This window comes from Sesamum indicum, linkage group LG12 (genome assembly GCF_026168435.1).
Source record: "Sesamum indicum cultivar Baizhima isolate 11 linkage group LG12, ASM2616843v1, whole genome shotgun sequence".
NCBI classification, from domain to species: Eukaryota; Viridiplantae; Streptophyta; class Magnoliopsida; order Lamiales; family Pedaliaceae; genus Sesamum; species Sesamum indicum.
In genome coordinates, this window is record NC_142668.1 from 17796188 (window position 1) to 17815507 (window position 19320).

Genomic DNA, 19320 nt, shown 5'->3' on the forward strand with positions numbered 1-19320 from the left:
ACAATAAAGTTTCATTAAATAATTGAGCATAACAGTTGTTATCTTGAAATTGTATCAAGGACAATGATTATAAAAGATTGGCATCTGCAAAATATCACTACTTTTTTTTTTTTTAATTTTTATATGAAGTCATTGTAATTTTATTATTTTATATTTTTAAATTATATTAATTGAACTGTTATATTATTTTATTAATTTTAATATTGATATTTTAATATAATTACCTTTCTATAAATAAGAGTATAGAGTTTTGACACTATTTTGAGTTATAGAAATTATTAAAGAAAAAGATAATTTGGAAATGATTTGAGAAACGATGATCGGAATTGTTTTGGGTTGGGCTGAAATTTCAGTAGTCAACGGAACAAGACCCAATTAGTAAAACGTAAAAAATGGTAGTAATAGGCCTGGCCCAAGAATTAACGGGCCAAGACTTTTGGGCTTATTTCAATTACGAGAGAAATATTTTTCAGCCTAAAAGTCGGGTCGACAGAATAAGGCGATCGTTGATTGTGCTGCGAGACTGATCGGGTAACGGACTTTCGCCGCCGTCCAGGGAAAATTGAAGTGAACGATATTGCCGGAAGTGCGAGGCGGCGGGTGCGATGGCCGCTGTCAAGGAGTTGCAGCGCGACCTAGAGAACAAGGCCAATGATCTCAACAAGCTTCAGAAAGGTTTCTTTAACACTTCTCCACGAAGACACATTTATTATTTTTTGTATCCTTTGTTAAGTCAGTTGTTTGTGTACAAACGTGCAGATATAGCGAAGAATCACCAAGTCAGAAAGAAATACACTATTCAGCTTGGTGAAAACGAGCTTGTTCTCAAGGTAACTTTTCTTTCCTCTTATTTTTTTCTATAGGTTTTATGTTCTTCAATTGAGTTTGTGGTGAGCTATTGACGATCTGCTTTGTCGGGCAATTTTTGTGAAGGAACTGGATCTGTTGAATGAGGAAGCCAATGTGTACAAATTGATTGGGCCAGTACTAGTGAAACAGGACTTGGCTGAGGCAAATGCCAATGTCCGCAAGCGGATTGATTACATCTCTGCCGAATTGTATGCTCTTTCAGTCTATTGATACACGTTTGTAGGAAAAATTTTTGTCGTTCTGAAAGAACATTATATGCATAGTGTATGCTCGATGCCTGCAGTTACGCTATGATAACTAGTTAATTGGATACTACTTCGCTGATAAAACGCTGTGTGTCATTTCTGCCCTTGCCCTCAAATTTGGGATTTCTGCAACCCAAACCAAGTTGGTAGAAAGGAATTGGTGGTGAAACAATATTGAACGGAACAGAAATTGACAATGTGCACGAAGCCCTAAAAAATTAAAGTCAGACTACATCCGTTGTTCTATTTCTCAGGATTGAATTCAGGGTTTCCATGAAGAAAATGTTATTGTGCTCTCAATTCACATGTGTATCTGTTGCTGAATCGACAAAATATAATGACTGGTAAAGGAATCCGCCATACAAATATTTTGGATTTTAAAGAGTGGTGGAGCAAGAGTTATTGTATTGTTATCAGAGTTGCTGATAATTCCATACAGAATTGGGTAATCTAATATGCTTCTTTGCCTCAATAAGTGGTAAAAGTTGAAGGAGCTGACTATACTAGTCCATTTCATTACTTTTCTTATCCGATATGATCATACTTTCTGTGCCATTCCTTCTCCTGATGCCTATGCTTTCTGACTGATGTATTGGCAAAGTTTTTTATTTTTTGTCTGTTTTGCAAGTGAAAGTTGAACCAAATCACTTAAGCTATGTGAGTTTTGAGTCGCAGAATCTCTTGTTGTTAGCGGACTTTTTCTTGTTTTCTGGTTACTGTTGTGTTTTACTTGGGCTTTGATATTTGTTCTTGCTCCAGGAAGCGTTTAGATGCCACTCTTCAAGATTTAGAAGAAAAGCAAAACAGCAAGAAAGAAGCGGTTGGTAACTTAGCCATCTTTTTCTTCATAATTCCAGAATTCTATTTGTTACTGTTGTAAAGTCATTGTTATTTTTGCTCTTCCCGTTTGGTGTGTGATGAGACTTGCTGTCTTGTTAGTACTTTGATGAAGAAATATTTCAATGCTATTTTGAGCTTGCGTGTAGTCTTTTTCCTTGTTATTTTATTGGTCCTTTATTTTACTTATGTCGATAGAACTTGTTATGATTGCCTTTCTGCATACGTAATCTCTTAAATGCTTTTCATATTGTCCTTTATTGCAGATTTTCAAGCTACAACAAAGAATTCAGGCTCTGCAGGCTGGAAAAGGCAAGGCATAATATGTCGGAGTCCAGAAGCATGCGGTGCCAGTCTCTTGATCGGTTTGGCATAGATGTGTGATCTCTATGTTCAAAATGCTTCATGAATTATCATTTTGTAGGTAAACTGACAAGGATTGTGGTGTCCAACTTCATATTCCATCCATGTAATGTGTGAGGATGCAAAATCTCTTGGTGCATGATATTATGCTCATATGGACATTCTTCTATGTTCTCTTATTTAGCTGTGTGGTGGATGATTGCCCTTCTTAATCCCTCGTAAGGTGATCTAGAACATTCCAATATTTCAGTTGAATAGGATCTTTGTAGGTGTATTACCATGTAGACTAATACATGGGTTGCATTTACTGTTCATGATAATGATGCGAAGATGAAGGGTAAAGTTGGGGTGAATAAAGACATATTAAGATGTTTTCAAATTTCTCAACTTGTTTGACTGGGGTATTCTTGTATTTGAAGTTCCAAGAAGCTTCTACTGGGTGCCTTCTTTTTGTTATTAAGCATTTCGAAAACGTCGAAGCCTTTTACACCTTTTTCTTTCTTGCACCGATTTGATACTCTGGAGGGAACTGGATGCTATCCCACTCATTGGGTATGATCTTGTAAAGTGGCTGTTGACAGTGCGAAGAGTTTGTAGCTGATTTGACTTTGTCATAAGAGCACAGATGCTGGCATGTTCTGTTACTGAACCTTTTCCCAATGAGCATAAACAGCTTCTTTACTCCATGAGATGGTTTTAGACAAGGAAGAATCAGCATGGGTTAAAGGTTGGAAGGAATTTAGATAAGTAGCAGATTAAAATATAAGGAAGCTTTAAGATGAAGTTGTTTATTTGATAAGAAGGAATAACATTGCATAAGATGTTCTCCAGATCAAAAGCCCTTCCAATGAGAACGACAAGCAAGGTTTGTTGAATGCGTTCTGTAAGAAGTGAAATTGGATTAGAGCCACATTTTCTTTGGTAAAGTGAAGGAATATGTTTTGGCCATAGAAAATTTTCGAATTGGGTATCAAGTGAAAACTATTGGAGAGAAATGAAAATAGGATTGTAGCACTAATTGCTAGTTACAAGTCTTTATTCTCAGTTGAAAACACTACACTCTTGATTCTTTTCACATTCCTGAGTTTAGAAGTAAAAGCCAGATTTCAAACCTGCTGTTTTAGTTCTCTCTCTCTCTCTCTCTCTCTCTCTCTCTCTCTCTCTCTCTCTCTCTCCCCTCACATAATCTCTCTCTCTCTCTCTTTCGCGTGCACACACACACACACATACACACACAAAGGAGAGAGCAGTATCTTATACATACATTACATGTACATATTATCGGACTCAAAATTTTAACTATAGCGAGAAGAATCTTTAATTAAAGATTTATATATCTGAATTCTGAATGTTCTCCCTTGAACTCACGAAAACGTTATACCATCCTTAGAGCTGATAATAACTAGCAAGCAAGATGGCAGGCAGCACACTGATATGCTGGCTCAACCAGATATTGGTAATGCATAGAATTGTCGCGAAAGTTTCTGCTTTCCTAATGGACCGCATGATGAAGCTGGGGAAAGGAAGTTTCATATTCTCATATATATTGATGACATTTTGAAAAACTAGTACCAAAATCCCCAATAGCATAAGTAATCACTGCCAGAATTTGTAAACTTGGCAACAAAAATCATTTGGATTGTGCTTGCTTTGTGGGTTGCAGCCTTCAATAGGACACTGTCATATCCACAAAACCCTTATCGATTTTACTACAGAAATATTGTGGATGGTTTTTCAGGTTGTTCATCTACAGTGCAATGACCTTAGATTTACCTCTGCATCTCTTGATGCTCCGATACCCAATTAAAAAAATTTAACCATCATGAAATATTCCTTGCACAGAGGTCCGTCTAGACATTGCTCAACTTGATCAGTATAGCCTCGTTAACATACTGAATATATTGGCCTCACTACCACTAGATTAAACAAAGGGACTTAGTAGTAGACAACTGCAGAGGTGGTTGTTATTTAATTCATATAGTTTTATCTGGGGGTTTTATGTTTACCAGGCTCATCTTTCGTAATTTTAGTATGCATTCATGGCTCGTGAACTTCCACATTAATTGCTTCTTGCTGGATGAAACTTATACCGTGCATGCATTGTAACTTAGGCAAAAGGTGAAAAGACAGCAGTCAATCTCAGCACTCTTAGGCACATCCAGGAGAGTACTATATGCTTCCATGCATTTCTTTTAATTTTTTTTTTTTAAGAAAATGAGTAGGCGGGGACACAACTATTTAGAAAGTTATAACAATAGTTACAAGTAGCATTAAAATCTCTTGAAAATCTTGGCAAGTGACCCTTCTCCGGTACGATGATTGCTGATTGGACTTCAAATTTTCTGGTGTTTGGGGGGAGGGTCAGTGGTTCCACAATGCTTGTCTGACAAAGACATTTTGCTTGCCATGTTTTTCAGTTACCTCTTCTTTATGTCCAAATGCCTTGTTTTCTCGCACATGTATATAATGTTATGTCCGACCCCTGGGGGTCCCTCCCTCTCTACAAACTTGTTAATCATTCCCAGTATTATTCTCTAATTTCAATTTTGGCTCCAGATATTTCCAGCTACTCTTTTCTTCTGCATTGGTGGTTACGTGTTATTATTATTATTAATGATAAGAATTAATGGGAAGAACAACTCAGGATTTTGACTCCCTATTTCCCCACCTCTGATGCGCTTATCTTGAAACTAATTATTCTCGTTGAAAGATGTCTACCACTTCCATTCTTCGTCAACAACTGAATAAGTACAATGCGCTTTCTTTTTAGAAGTTTACAGTCGATTAAGCAAAATCCAACTTCTCCCGTGTTTATCTCTTTGCCCCCCCTCCTTCCAATGAATAAATTAATAAAATAATTTAAATGGAATTAATTAATTGTTATGACTAGTTATGAGTTTCTCATGTACCTGTACTTAGAAGAGGAATTCGTGTGAGTGTCCAATGTAGGACCGACGAAGAGGGAGCCTACACAATACAAAGTAATGCCTGGATTGGGTGGGGAAGAGTATTATAAGTTCTCCATCCCGAGTCGGTTTGGAGAGGGGTTTTAAGGGTGTTTATAAACTACAATATCCTTTTTATTGTGTAATTGGTTTTGTGGGAAGGAGGTGGATGCATACACTATGGTGTTTTTGTCATCAAAGACATTAGGACATCACTCAATTTCATGGCTACAATCTCATAAATGCACTAAAAATTAAGTTTAATCTATATGGTTGAACATTCAACGTTGGTGGACTCTATGTTTTTTAGTAAAACTCAAACTCATGTGATTTCTATATTTATCATATAGGGAAAAAAAATATCAAAGACGATGCTTTTCTTCACCCCCTAAAAAAAAAAGGTAACATGTGATAAAAACAAAATTAAGTTGATATTTTTTTCATTAAAAAACACTTTGTGCTTGATATTATAACTGTATGGAAAGAGATTAAACGAACCTATGTGGAACAATGGTTCAGGTACAAGACTTTCCTTAGAAGAGGCCTCGTATCCGAATTTTAGGTATGTTCATGTGCTGGGTGCATGAGTATAAAAAAATAAAAGAAAATGGTTGGCGCTTTGGGTAGTTGTTACCGGAACACCAATGACCTCCTCCCGCAACCTGCAAATTCAATGAATGTGTTGGTGACTGTAAATAATAAGAGTGAGTTCCACAGTTTTCAGCTCTTCAATCTGGCTTATTATTCCCCATTCACCTTCTTTCTTACAACCTCATTAATAATTGAAACAATCAGTTCTTGCATCAATTGGATGACTACTGTGACCTTGCATTCCATAATGAAACTGTATGTGCAACATGCTGCTGCTGCTGCTGCATGGTCCCAAATCGGACCTTGTGAAGCTCTACTATAATAAGTGGGACAGCATAGGACCACAAGGCCATGTTTGGCTCCTTCAGTCATGAGACAGACCACTCAACTTTACTCAGCAGTCCTCATTGCTTGTCCAAAGATTAGATTCGGATTTACATACATATATATGTGAGAGAGATACATTCTTTGTCTTTGTGTTGTGATTTAAAAGTAAACACTTTTAACTCTGGCAAATTAAATCGATCGCTCAACCAAACATGGCCTTGAAATCACTATCACTCACTCTATTTGATTATGAAAAGAAAGAATTCTTGGAAGCTAAAAAGCACTTATTCTTCCCCCTTTTGCCAGGTTCCATTGCGCCTGCCACACATAAAAGAGATGAAAAGGTTGTAAATTGGAATTTGTGACCAATTATCAATGGGGGAAAATCTGAGAACTAAAGTGACTGCTACAAAGAATTATTTATAAGATTGTGACACGTATTCGCGTTATTATTCAAATATTTACGACATCCTCGTGAACTTCTTACTTTTAAAATGAATATTTTATTTTAGACAAGATTCTTTCAAAATATACGCGAAAAATTAATTCCGAAAAAAAAAAAAAAAGAGAGAGAGATATAGAGAATGAAAATATAGGATATATTATACAAGTTAAGTAAGGGGCATGGGCATGGCATTCCCTACCACTAGAAGAGATGTGAAGCATCACATGAGACGACTCCAAAAGCTACACATAAACAGAACAAATTTTGAATTGCAAGAAGTAGAGATTGGACAACCCCACATTAATGTTTCTAACCAATTAATACTCCAATTTGTATTGCTCCCAGCATGTGTTGTTGTATCTACAACTTGACTCAATTCAATCGCCGCCGCCCCATCACATTCACTGCTTTCTCTTTTTGAAACCACTCATCATATTTATCACCAAACGGAAATAGTATCTATCTTTTAATTACAAAATAAGATTATATATTACATGTGAAGATATCATCATATGAACAAAACCCGTTTGAATTTCATCTTCTATTCTATTTAATAGTTTATCCATGTGAGTGATGATGAGTGTAAAAGAAACTTGAAAATGAGTTTTAGTGTTGATTAGTTGTGGGATGGGCGAGGGACTGAACTTGGTTGAATAAGAGCAATCACATATGCTAGCCGACCAAAAAAGGGTACACTTAACTTAGCCCGTTTTCTCTTTTGCAAACAAAACTTAAAATTGTTTGTTGTTACAATAATAAAGAAAGGAAAAGGAGGTATATATAGTTGGTAGATGATCCAAAAACTGAAGGAAAGAATGTTGTTATGGACATGGAGAATCGGGCTTGAGGATTGCAGTGCAGGCAGGGGATCATTATTAATTAATCAAAACTCTAATTATTTTGAAGTCATGCACCCACCAGAATTAAAGTCTGGTATATATAGTTTGATGTGGTACATATATAGTAAATGATGAATGATGGGATATTTAGAGGTGATGTAAATATGTGCATTATTGGTGGGGTGGGGGTACGTAACAATTAATTATCAACACAAGAAGAGGCAAATTCGTATTGATAATATGAGCAAGTGTGTGTGTCTAAGTGTAGTTAAGAAGCATTAAGTAGTGTTTGGTTAAGTTAGGAAATTAAGGTGGATCATTAATTAATTAATCAATGAGATTGAACATAATTAGACCCCACCGAAATATTCAATTCTCTCATCATCACTCACATGTCCTTTTATATATATATATATATATATATATATATATATATTGAATGAATTAAAGGACCACATGAATTAATTCATTTAAACACAAATTTTGATGGAGATAGAGATGCAGAGAAGCATGAATTCAGAAGAAAAGCTACACTCCACTCCTCAACTCATATCTAATAATATTATCGACTCCTAAAATTCAATTAATTATCCATCATCTCAAAATTGACTACACACACACACACACACATATATATATATATATAATAAATAAATAAATACATAAATCTCCCAAAGTGTTGGATGTCTTATGAGTAGGTCCCACTTCACATTTTAATTATCTGATACCACCAGACCACTATTTCTTTCTTTTGATCTAATAATAATAATAATAATAATAATACATAAATATGTATGGAGTAGAATGATTGGGCGTGGAAAGTAGTTGTAGTTGAGAAGAAAAGGGGTGGAGGAGGAAGGTTATCCGTCTCCCGGTTTACCAGAAAATACCACCACCCTCACCCCTAATCATCTCTAACTGTTCCTTTCCTTTTCCATTCAACTTCACTTTCAGTTTCGTTTCCAACCCCCCCACCCCCACCCCCACCCCCACCCCCACCTTTTATTTATCCATTTGATATAATATTATTATTTGTGGGGCAATCCCAAATACTGACAATTTTCATACTGATTCTGATTTTTGGTTAAGGAAATTTTGACAATATTAATATCAATCAACAATACTTTACTGGGACACATCCATCCATCCATCCATCCTAATTAATTAACAAGGGATAGAATTTGAACTCAAATTGATATCATGAGCGCCAGACAGAGACCAACATTTAACAATTGCAGGTGCAGTCGGCAAAAGTTTTTTCCCTCAACCCCCCAATCTTTATTTATTTAGATTTTAGATCCGGATAAATATTAATATGGGTCCACCAAACAAACTATTAAAAACCCTTGAAAATTAATAATATTATATAACAATATAAAAATTAATTTCACTGTCTTTATATTTATATTGAATCATCACAAATGATATCATACTTGATTCTAGACACATGTGACACATCTTACATTGATGAATCTCCATACTATACATTATATTGATGTGATTAATTTAAATGAATAACTAGTATAAATATTCCAACGATATTCTATTTTGTCCGGTATAATTTTGCACTCAACCTACCATACCTGTTGGAAACAATAATGTTGATGATTTGAATATTGGAAGATCATTACAAAGATATTTGGCATATATATCTCCTATGTCCAAGAAAGAAGGTCATTTTTGAATTCGGATCAAATATAGTATTGGGTAAAGATGTGGATATGGGTCCTCCCACCACATATACGGGTCTAACTTTCTTTCTTACATTATGTACAACTTTGTTCCACTGTTCAACATTGATTACCAGACGTTGTCTGCAGGAAAATTATATATACTTTTTGCACATCTGTCACAAGTGTAGTTTCTGATAAAAAAAAAGTTAGAATTAGCCCAAAAAACTAATTAAGTTGAATTGATGGAAATCATTACAAAGGAGAGGAACAAACACATACAAGGGCCATGGACATCACCACACCAACCACAGTAATGGATCACTAACAGAAAGAGAGACAGAGAGATTCGATACATTGCTAGAATCCACTTTTCAAACACACACACACACACACACACATATATATATGGTTCTCATTGCATGCCCAGCAATAAATAACTTGTACCAACAACCTCAACACCACCCTTTTAGCCCTCTTCCCTACTCTACTAGATTAAAGAATGAGTCCGATGATGATGCAACATAAAAACACTGGTTACCGCTCGAATAATTGACTGATCTTCAACTCACGGTCTCATTAGAACAGAATCCAAGTGAATGGCATCTCATGAGCAGAGTCGAAGGAGCGCAGGGCCCGAAGCCAAGAACAATACCATGATCAAAGGCAACTAATATAGGTCCACGTGGCATCGAAAACGCGGACCGTCCAGCGAATCCTCTTACCATGGCTGCGGGTCCATTTATATGAAAAACTAAAACACACCATTATAATCATCAGTTTGTCAATCAAATCTTGTCCTTTAAAAGCCCCCAATACACTATAATCAGTATCCCACACATTTATTGGTGATGGAGCATCCACCATTGCCACCAACATCAACACCTGGACCATCCCACAACTTTCCTTACCCTCTCTATCTATCTATCTATCCCTCCCACCCTTCTTTCTCTCGAATTCATACTTCAGCCTTCAGAACTTCTGTTGTCTGCCACTTGCAACTTTTTCTCATACGTTTTACCTGCCTGCCTTCATCCGTCAAAAACTTGTATATATTTTCCCTTTTTTCACCTCTTCATCTCTTTTCGCCTTAATGACATATTAGCTGCATAATCTTTCCAAATATGTTCACGGTTTTTTTTGAAAAGGCAACTTCCTTTTAAGGGAAAAGAGAGCATTTACCCCGTGTCATCTCTCAATGCCCATGCACTCATCTCTTCTATATATATATGAACTTGTGGTTTTCTACGCTTACTACACACAGAAGAACTAAGCTAGAATAGACTCTACCTTTGCCAAGAGGGCTTCCATCTCAAGAACCCAAATGCCGTTTTCGTGTTCCAACAACTTCCTACGACGCTTCTGCGTAGAGGAGTTTCGCATGAGCACGGCAACAGAAAGTGGCTTCTTCTCCAGCGATCTTATTCCGTCCCTTGGAGCTCGAATCAATCGAGCAACAAAGCTCCGGAAATACATAATTTCCCCATTCGACCCTCGCTATAGGTGATCACCCCCTTTCACCCAGCTCTCTGTATCTGATGTTACACATGTAGAAGAAGCCACTGATTCTCATTTTCTATCCATATTATTTGGTTTCAGGGCTTGGGAGATGTTTCTGATTCTCCTGGTCATCTATTCAGCCTGGATCTCTCCTTTTGAGTTTGCATTTCTGCCTTACAAGCAAGATGCTTTGTTCATCATTGACAACATTGTCAACTGCTTCTTTGCTGTTGATATTGTTCTGACCTTCTTTGTAGCATACCTTGACAGCCAGTCATATCTTCTGATCGACGACCCCAGAAAAATTGCTATAAGGTAACATGCATTTTTCACATCCCTAGATGGACCTGATCATACTATAACACAACCTTGAAGTAAGTTTTTTTGTTTACTAACAGGTATCTATCAACCTGGTTCCTTTTTGATGTGTGCTCAACAGTACCATTTCAAGCTCTCTGCATCCTCTTCACAGATCACAACGGTGAACTGGGTTTTAAATTGCTAAGCATGCTACGACTATGGCGGCTCAGACGAGTCAGCGCCCTGTTTGCGAGGTAATTAAAACCAATCTGAGTTAGCCTTTTCATTTCAGTTCTGAATGCTTCTTCAGAGATGAAACGTAACCTGTTCTCACCGATTCTGGCTTCTTTCCTCCTCAGGCTTGAAAAGGATATCCGGTTTAACTATTTCTGGACTCGCTGCACAAAACTCGTATCCGTAAGTTCAATTATTGAATTCTCAAATTATTCTTCTATAGTGAGTTGGCACAATTAATTAGGTCGCACATTGCTGCTATATTTGGTTGTGGGATTCAGGTGACTCTGTTCGCTGTGCATTGTGCCGGGTGCTTCAACTATATGATTGCCGACAGATATCCTGATCCAGAAAGAACCTGGATTGGTGCTGTCTATCCTAATTTCAAACAGCTGAGCCTGTGGGACAGATATGTGACTGCAATTTATTGGTCTATTGTAACTCTAACTACCACTGGTTATGGGGACTTGCACGCCGAAAACCCAAGAGAGATGCTCTTTGGTATTTTTTACATGCTATTCAACCTGGGATTGACATCTTATCTCATAGGAAACATGACCAACCTTGTAGTCCATTGGACCAGCCGCACCAGAAACTTTGTATGCTCTCTCTCTCTCTCTCTCTCATTCACAACACACGCATAATCATACGCACTCCAAATGCGTCTGGTTTTCAATATTGAGAATTTTGGTTTTGGGTGGTGTAGAGAGATACTGTTCGTTCTGCATCAGAGTTCGTGAAAAGGAACCAGTTGCCCCCAAGAATCCAAGACCAACTTCTGTCTCATATATGTCTCAAATTCAAGACAGAAGGATTAAAACAGCAAGAAACCCTCAACGGCCTGCCCAAAGCCATTCGTTGCACCATTGCACATTATCTCTTCTACCCTGTTGTTCAGAATGTCAATCTCTTCCATGGGGTTTCTCAGGACTTCCTTTTCCAACTGGTAAACATTTCCTACTCTCTAGCACCCGCATGCTTATCAAATTTCATTTTTCTTTAAAAGGATGAGGTAAGATTTCCATTTGTTCCTGTATTTGACTCAAAGGTACCAGAACTGGAAGCTGAGTACTACCCTCCCAGAGAAGACGTGATTCTACAGAATGAGGCTCCAACTGACGCATATATACTAGTCTCAGGAGCAGTGGTAAGACTACGCTGGCTCTCAATCTCATACGAGATGTCAAGAAATCCCTTATCGATCTTTGCTTCTCACGTTCACATTCTGAATGTTTTTGCTGGCAGGATTTTGTTGCGAAGATCAGTGGGCGTGATCAAGTAAGATTTTCTGCATCAGCCTGCATTCATACATTTCCAATGAATAGAAAAACCAAGGACTGTAAGCATATGAACATCATTTTTGTTCATGCGTACAGATAGTGGGAAAGGCTTCTGCAGGAGAGATTTTTGGGGAAATTGGGGTTTTATGTGGTGGGCCTCAACCATTTGGTGTTCGTACCACTGAAATTTCTCAAATACTACGGCTGAACAAGACCACGTTTCTCAACATTCTTCACGGAAACCCAGAAGATGAGCGCTGTGTTATGAACAACCTTTTCCTGGTAAATTTAGGAACCAGCATTCTTTATTGCTCAGTTTTTTTGCTGCACTAAAGCTTAAACTGAATAACCATTCTATGGTTTCAAGAAACTGAAAGCATACAGAGGTTTCGACATTGAGGGCCAACAGGATCCAAGTCTTATCCTGAAAAATTGGTTCGATGGAGAACCTAAAGGAGACTGCAGTACAGTTACTGGAGATCAAGGGGCAAATCCACAGAAACAGGAAGCAAGTGCACATACGACCAATTCACGATTTACGACGACAAAGCAATCAAGAAGTCGTGATACCAAAGAAAGTGAAATTGATGAGAATTCATCTGCTGAGGATGGCCAAACAGCTCTTCACGTTGCTGTTCAACAGGGGCATCTTGAAATGGTCAAACTTTTGCTGGAAAGAGGAGCAAATGTGAACAAACCAGACGAGAGAGGTTGGACGCCAAAAGCATTAGCAGAAAAACATCCAAACAAAGGCATATATGATCTCATACTTAACTATGATAACGAAAAGAAACTAGATGGGCCCACCAATTACGCGACAAATCATCACAGGGAACATAATTATGTCAGCGCATGCAGTTCTGCTTATCCAACTGGCGTAGAACATATAAAGTCAGCGAAGAAGAGAGTCACCATTCACATGAAGTCTCACCAGAATAAACATTCAGGAAAGCAGCTCGCCAGGCTAATAATTTTACCTGATTCCTTAGAAGAGCTGCTCAAAATAGCAGGTAAGAACATTTGAACTCTAAACAGAGTTTTAAGTTGCCTTGACTTGAAGTGCATGAAGTGATTAATATTAACCATAACTGGATGAAGGAAGATCCAAAGAAATAAAGAAAGAAAATGGTCTAACCTCAAAACAGGATTTAAACTTTACAGTCCCCGCTGGTATCTGATCATCACCTTATTGTGAAACTGCAGGTCAAAAATTTGGGGATGACAGTCTTACAAGTGTAGTAAATGCAGACAATGCAGAAATAGACGACTTAAGTGTAATACGAGATGGTGATCATCTCTTTCTGTTGTCAAGCCAATGCGAAGGTGGAGTATGAAGTAACCTAACAAATGTCAAAGACTGTAACAACATGTGCAGGACCAAGCAATTCCCTACAATAGCATACTGATATTCTAACAGCCACACCAGGCATGAAATTTCATGTGTTCTTTCAAGGTAACAAAAAATAATAGGAAATTTGTTTCATACATGGCTGTCATGTGTAAATTTTGCACCTAATTGTATTGTTCGGCAGTCAACTCTAGTAAAAAAAAAGAAAAAAGGAAAAAAAAAAAAAAAGATTTAGCAGGATTTTGAGCGTTCTGTTGTCTCTAACTCTCACTATGTAAAGTTCCTGCTATTAATTTCCAGTACATCAAAAAGTATACATAGCAACTCTATTTGAAGAATAGCTCTATAGTGCAGAAGATCAGCCAGCTTTGAACTTCTCAATCATTACACACATAACCAGCTTCCAGGATGATTTCTTCCAATGCTGCATGAGCCAGCCGCAATTGAATTTGGAATCCTGCCTTCTTTAGCTCAAACACGTTTATCTTAGTGGAAGTATCATTTTGTTCCAGCATTTCCTTGAATAGGAAGAGGATGGGCTTCTGTGTTAAATACATACTTATCCAATGGAATGGCATTTCTGTCCCCAAACAGTAAATATAGGTACTTCAATGTTTCACCCAAAAAGAAGGTCTCCATCTTGTCTCTTCTGTGTGGAGGAAGCACAGTAACATCATCCAGTGAAGTGTAGCCTCCAGAGTCAACCTTGGTATACTTCTCAAATGCTTCAAAGATCTCCCAACCCCACTCGCGATATCTGCACATGTAATCGCAATACTCAAAGTGATGGGCCAAAGGCAAAAGAAGGCAAATACATAGATTTAATGCACTGCCTTAAAAGAGAGAGAGTGTCCCAAGCTTTCAGGCACAAAACCTAACTCAATAATTAACTAGAACCTACTTGGGATCTTCTGTGATGCGGAACAAAACAAACAGTGATTCAACAGTTTCGGGTCGCAAGAGATTGTGACGGTCAGCAGGTTTTATAATTATGTCATCCACATATTTCGATTTCTTGTTTCCACCACCAGGGCCACGTTCACTTTGTCCCTGCTTAAGGTAAAATTGATCATTAATTGCATGAGAATATCGTAATGGATGAATAAATAAAAACAAGACTTAAAAGCGTTAGATAGTATAATGGCAGGAAGCTGGAGAAAGGTTGTGTTGCTTTACATCAGCAAGTTGGGAACCACAATCTCCATCCTCAAGGTATAAGGATAAACAATGTATAAGAAAGAAAATGGAAACAAAGCAGTGATAATATTGACAACTAGCGGACCTCCACGTTGAAGTATGCTATTTCTGGAGCAAGACCAGTAGAAGTTACTGAATAGATCTCAAAACATGTCTTAGCTAGATCTTCAGCAAGCTTCAAATTTTGTAGATCTTCAAAATTTAGCAAGTTTTCTCTCATAGCCTTTTCCTTCACAATGCCCTTTGTAGCACCAAGAGCAAGAGTGCCAGGGAGGAAGCACACCTATGTATGAAGTTGCACAGATGACAATCATAAGAAACAAAATAGTAAACCAGGAGATCCATGGAAAGATAATGGGAGGGCGCAAGGGATAATCATGTTATTTCTACATAAACACCAGCAAACCAGGGGATCCATGGAAAGATATGCTTTGGCCCCAGTATTGAACAGGATAAACATAAGTTCTATGAATGGAATTAGCACCATTTCAAACAATAACATCTCGAAATAGTATCAAACCCAATCTATCTGTCAAATAACTATTTCACAAATTTATCTAAGACTTTAGATTTAACATAAGAACTCGGCAAGCAGAGAATAAATTACTCAGAAGAATGTAAGCTCATTAACAGGAAAAGAATAAGGTGATGCATACAAACATAATAATCGTCATGCCACGGTAACATAACCCAAAACAAAGATGGGAACATACCAGATGATCCATTTTAGGGGTGAAGGCGCCTTCAGGCCCATAAGGCAATTCTCCCACAAAAACCAATCCATTGGGCACAGATTTCCGAACGAGAAGTTCTTTGACACCTTTCATTGATTCTTCAAACATATCGTGCAAATAAGTCAAATTACTTCCTCTGTTCTGAAGCCAGACTTTTATGAGATACTCATAGTAACTGTCACCACGAGATCCAAGTCGAATATTGTCTCCACTAAACTCACCGGTATGCGGGCTGCCACCATGACAAGTAGAAACCAGTGAAAATAGATAGACAAACTAACTTGTAGAAAGACCTTCTGCTTGCTAATTATTTTTATTCTGTAAAATGTATTTCGCATACTTCTTTCAATTGATGAAAAATAGAAAAGGGACAAGGCTTTACTCAAGCCGTTTTCTGTTTTTGTACTTTTTTTCCCACTTTTCTAGCAGAAATGAACACATGCCAGATTATTCTACTCAAGTTGGAGAAAATATGTCCTTATCCAAAGTTGAAGCTTCAGTGTTTCTGAATGCACCAAGCATAATAAAAAAATCAATACACCCACCTTCGGTGATGTTCTCACTGGAAGTTTCTACCATAATGTTATTTGTTCCCCTTAAAGTTCCCTAAATTTGTTTCTTGTAACATCCGATAACTTTGTGAAACCAAGATAAAACTGTCACTGACAACCAGGTGATGGCCATTGTACAGGGATTACAAAGAGGGCAAACATTAAACCAAATCACAAGACTGTCAAGGTGTTCAGAAAGAAGCAGGAAGCAAGATATTTAAAATTGGTTCATGGGAAGAGATATTACGATGCAAATGGAAAACATCTCAGCCTTACTTTATGTATATAGGAACTAGTCCCTTGACCTTTGGCAGAGTCTTCAAGTGTTCTAAAACCTTCATAGACTCCAAACCATACTTTGGATCACCAGTCAAAGAACTGAGATAATTGAACTCAAGTTGGAGGGTAGAAACTTCAGCCGTACTACTCAATCCATCAGGAGCAGGATGTGCAGAACGATCACGCAGAACAACATCACTAAAGGGAATAGCAGACGGGCTTGATGTAAAAGCAATTAGCAGACGATCAGCCAAATTTCTAGCATTGTTAAGATAAACAGCTGGCTTAGGTCCTCCTGTCGAAGCATTACCACCCTGTTCTCCCCCACTTAAATGATAAGCACTCAAAAGACCACCCAAAACACGTATGGTAGTTTCAAATAAATTTACTTGCCCTTTCCCATCAATCCTCTCAGGAAGATGTTTCTCAATCCAAGAGCCTGCTTCATGGACAACTTCATCAACCCCCATTATCATGGCCGTGTCAAGAGCATCCACAATGGTGGCTCCTAGACCTCCTAAGCCGTCAACTCCTCTATGGCTCAATGGCATAAGTTCATCATATCCCATTGCATAGTTCCGATAGCCAGACCATGCATGAATAAATGCCTCTTTGACCCTTTGTTGCCGAACCTTCCAATCAGGGCCAGATTCTATCTTGTCAGAGTTATGAATCGATTTATTTCTAGTAACTATTTCATCAGGCGATAACCGTGGAGGTAGCCTTGGAGGCTTTCTCCAAAATCTTCTAAATCTACCTCTTCCATCTGTGAATAAATTCTTTCCTTCCTCGGTGCCAACATTTTTGGCATTGCCATCTGATGATGGAACATGGCTTGTATGTGTCAGCATGAGATACGCTACACCAAAAATCATTAATAACACAAGAAACCTTCCTGTACTGCATTTTATACATTCGCGTTTTATGTTACTGTTTAGAATATTTTGAGTGATCACCTGTGGAAGAAACCATGATGAATTAAGTTTAGCTGAACACAAGCTAGCACCAAGAAAAGCTTGGAAATAAAAGGAAATACACCCCCACCCCGCCCCCTGCAGGCACAAACAACAGAGAGGAGCATAAAGAGAATATCATGATACTCCAGGGAACCTTTCTTAGAAGCTCCTTGAAATGCAATCTTATCTCTGCGTAATCATTTGTTCAAGAACACGTTGTGATTAATACTTTATATTAGATATATCTCTATCATAAGTATTCTGCAGAAGCATTTTAAGTTTTAAGAGGAAAATTTGACAGCATTTATCATTACAGAACAGCAAAATCACTTTAAATCTTTTTTACAATCTCGAACATCTGAATGAACGAATTGCACCCAGGCTAATCCATACATCTTCATTTGGTTTCACATACAAAAATCAAGAACTTATCACTCTCCAAATCTTGAAAGAAGATACTGAACGCAACTGATTAAATAATGACGAAAACACATTAAACAAAGAAGAGCAAGCTGTGAGATCTGACAAATACAACACGAACCTTGATTACAGATCGCTGGCGAAACTTTGCATTGTCGTAATGTACATCTTTCATTGAATAGGGCAGTGATTTCGACATACTCCGAATAGGTTAGAATACCCAAATTACATATATAAATATATATAATATTTACAGTATATATCAATCAGCGAAGGCCTAGGCCTCAACCGTGTAAATCTGCGGCGGTGTAAGTGGATTCAGATAGAGGGAATCTAGGTCGGGATCGCGAGAAATCGGTGACGCAAATTCTTCAAGTCTGATTGTTGGTGAGAAGGAGAAATCTGGTTGGGTTTGGGGGAAATTTTACAACTCAACTATATGTTGTACAACAGATAATACATACAACAACACAGTAAAAAAGAGTATTTGGATTTGGTTTTAAGCCCCTGCAGGAGGAGTCAACGGTCGGGATGGCGGCCACTGCTCCTTTATAATTCGATTTTATTTAAAATTAAGATATATAAAATAATACACTACGTTACAAAAAAAAAAACGGTTAATCGTACTCTCATCCCTTGAGTTTTAGTGTAATTATAGATAGTCCTCTAGTGGTTTAAAAAATTATACATAGCATCTATGAGTTTGGTTCTATCTAACAAATTAATTAATTCATTAGTCAAAATTCACTAAATTTGTCGGTATTAAAAAAAAAATTGAATGAAAATATATATGTACCCGATTGGCTTATTACTATAAATATAGATTTTTTTTTCAATTTTTTTGTTAATATTAGTAAATTCAGTGAATTTTGTCTAATGAAATGAATTATTTGTTAGATAAAAGCAAACCTCAGAGATATTAGATATAATTTTTCAAACCACAGGGGGCTACGTGTTATTATACCAAACCTCAAATTAAGCATGAACAAAAATTTAATGCTAATGTAACTTAATTATTTCGAACCACTCTATGCTACGATGATAATTATAATATACAGAACAAAATTGAATGAAAAAATTTAATTGTAAACATCACATATTTTGGTTGAGTTTTACAATTTGAGTGTAAATTTATTTCTTTCTTTGCTTTAAATTTAAAAAATATATATTAAAAAAGAAAAGATTATATTTTAATATTAAATATGGTTGAACTCCAGACTTGTGGGATGGGGTGGGGGAAAGCAATTCAATTCATACTACATTTAATTTAAGCTAATTATCGTATATAATCTGCATCTCATCTGGTATAAGTCACTATTAGGTAGGGTGGGGAAGTTGGGTACTCACTCATTAGGGTCAGGGCCAGGGTCCGGGTATATTTAATTTATC

General features: G+C 37.2%; 3 protein-coding genes across 4 annotated transcripts; 2 read left to right on the forward strand and 1 right to left on the reverse strand.

Moving 5' to 3' along the window:
- Positions 1-483: 483 nt before the first annotated feature.
- On the forward strand, positions 484-2494 carry PFD6 (prefoldin 6). Its single transcript, XM_011098248.3, has 5 exons — positions 484-675; positions 760-830; positions 934-1058; positions 1875-1935; positions 2219-2494. Exons 1-5 carry the CDS (start codon positions 606-608, stop codon positions 2273-2275), a joined length of 384 nt encoding a protein of 127 aa, XP_011096550.1. The 5' UTR covers positions 484-605; the 3' UTR covers positions 2276-2494.
- Positions 2495-10401: 7907 nt separating this feature from the next.
- On the forward strand, positions 10402-13931 carry LOC105175707 (potassium channel KAT3). Of its 2 annotated transcripts, XM_011098251.3 has the most exons (11): positions 10402-10635; positions 10732-10947; positions 11031-11186; positions 11292-11349; positions 11448-11765; positions 11873-12112; positions 12215-12313; positions 12412-12444; positions 12543-12728; positions 12814-13456; positions 13650-13931. In XM_011098251.3, exons 1-11 carry the CDS (start codon positions 10457-10459, stop codon positions 13778-13780), a joined length of 2259 nt encoding a protein of 752 aa, XP_011096553.1. In that variant the 5' UTR covers positions 10402-10456; the 3' UTR covers positions 13781-13931. The 2 variants fall into 2 exon arrangements, with proteins under 2 accessions (XP_011096553.1, XP_088732390.1); XM_088876264.1 differs by lacking the exon at positions 10402-10635 and having other exon boundaries at positions 10807-10947; positions 11072-11186.
- On the reverse strand, positions 13872-18419 carry MNS3 (alpha-mannosidase 3). The gene is made up of 6 exons (XM_011098250.3): positions 18053-18419; positions 16553-17511; positions 15705-15957; positions 15077-15274; positions 14696-14844; positions 13872-14551 (listed from the first exon to the last, which is right to left on the reverse strand). Exons 1-6 carry the CDS (start codon positions 18128-18130, stop codon positions 14293-14295), a joined length of 1896 nt encoding a protein of 631 aa, XP_011096552.1. The 5' UTR covers positions 18131-18419; the 3' UTR covers positions 13872-14292.
- Between the last annotated feature and the right edge of the window lie 901 nt (positions 18420-19320).

Bases quoted from the DNA above. Each gene is read 5' to 3' on its own strand.
- PFD6 (XM_011098248.3), top strand. From the start codon at position 606: ATGGCCGCTGTCAAGGAGTTGCAGCGCGACCTAGAGAACAAGGCCAAT. The intron at 831-933 runs GTAACTTTTCTT...ATTTTTGTGAAG, and splicing joins AAAACGAGCTTGTTCTCAAG to GAACTGGATCTGTTGAATGA. The intron at 1,059-1,874 runs GTATGCTCTTTC...TTCTTGCTCCAG, and splicing joins GATTACATCTCTGCCGAATT to GAAGCGTTTAGATGCCACTC.
- LOC105175707 (XM_011098251.3), top strand. From the start codon at position 10,457: ATGCCGTTTTCGTGTTCCAACAACTTCCTACGACGCTTCTGCGTAGAG. The intron at 11,766-11,872 runs GTATGCTCTCTC...TGGGTGGTGTAG, and splicing joins CCAGCCGCACCAGAAACTTT to AGAGATACTGTTCGTTCTGC. The intron at 12,445-12,542 runs GTAAGATTTTCT...TCATGCGTACAG, and splicing joins AGATCAGTGGGCGTGATCAA to ATAGTGGGAAAGGCTTCTGC.
- MNS3 (XM_011098250.3), bottom strand. From the start codon at position 18,130: ATGTCGAAATCACTGCCCTATTCAATGAAAGATGTACATTACGACAAT. The intron at 17,512-18,052 runs GTTCGTGTTGTA...TTTCTTCCACAG, and splicing joins GCCAGCGATCTGTAATCAAG to GTGATCACTCAAAATATTCT. The intron at 15,275-15,704 runs GTATGTTCCCAT...CTTCATACATAG, and splicing joins CCCCTAAAATGGATCATCTG to GTGTGCTTCCTCCCTGGCAC.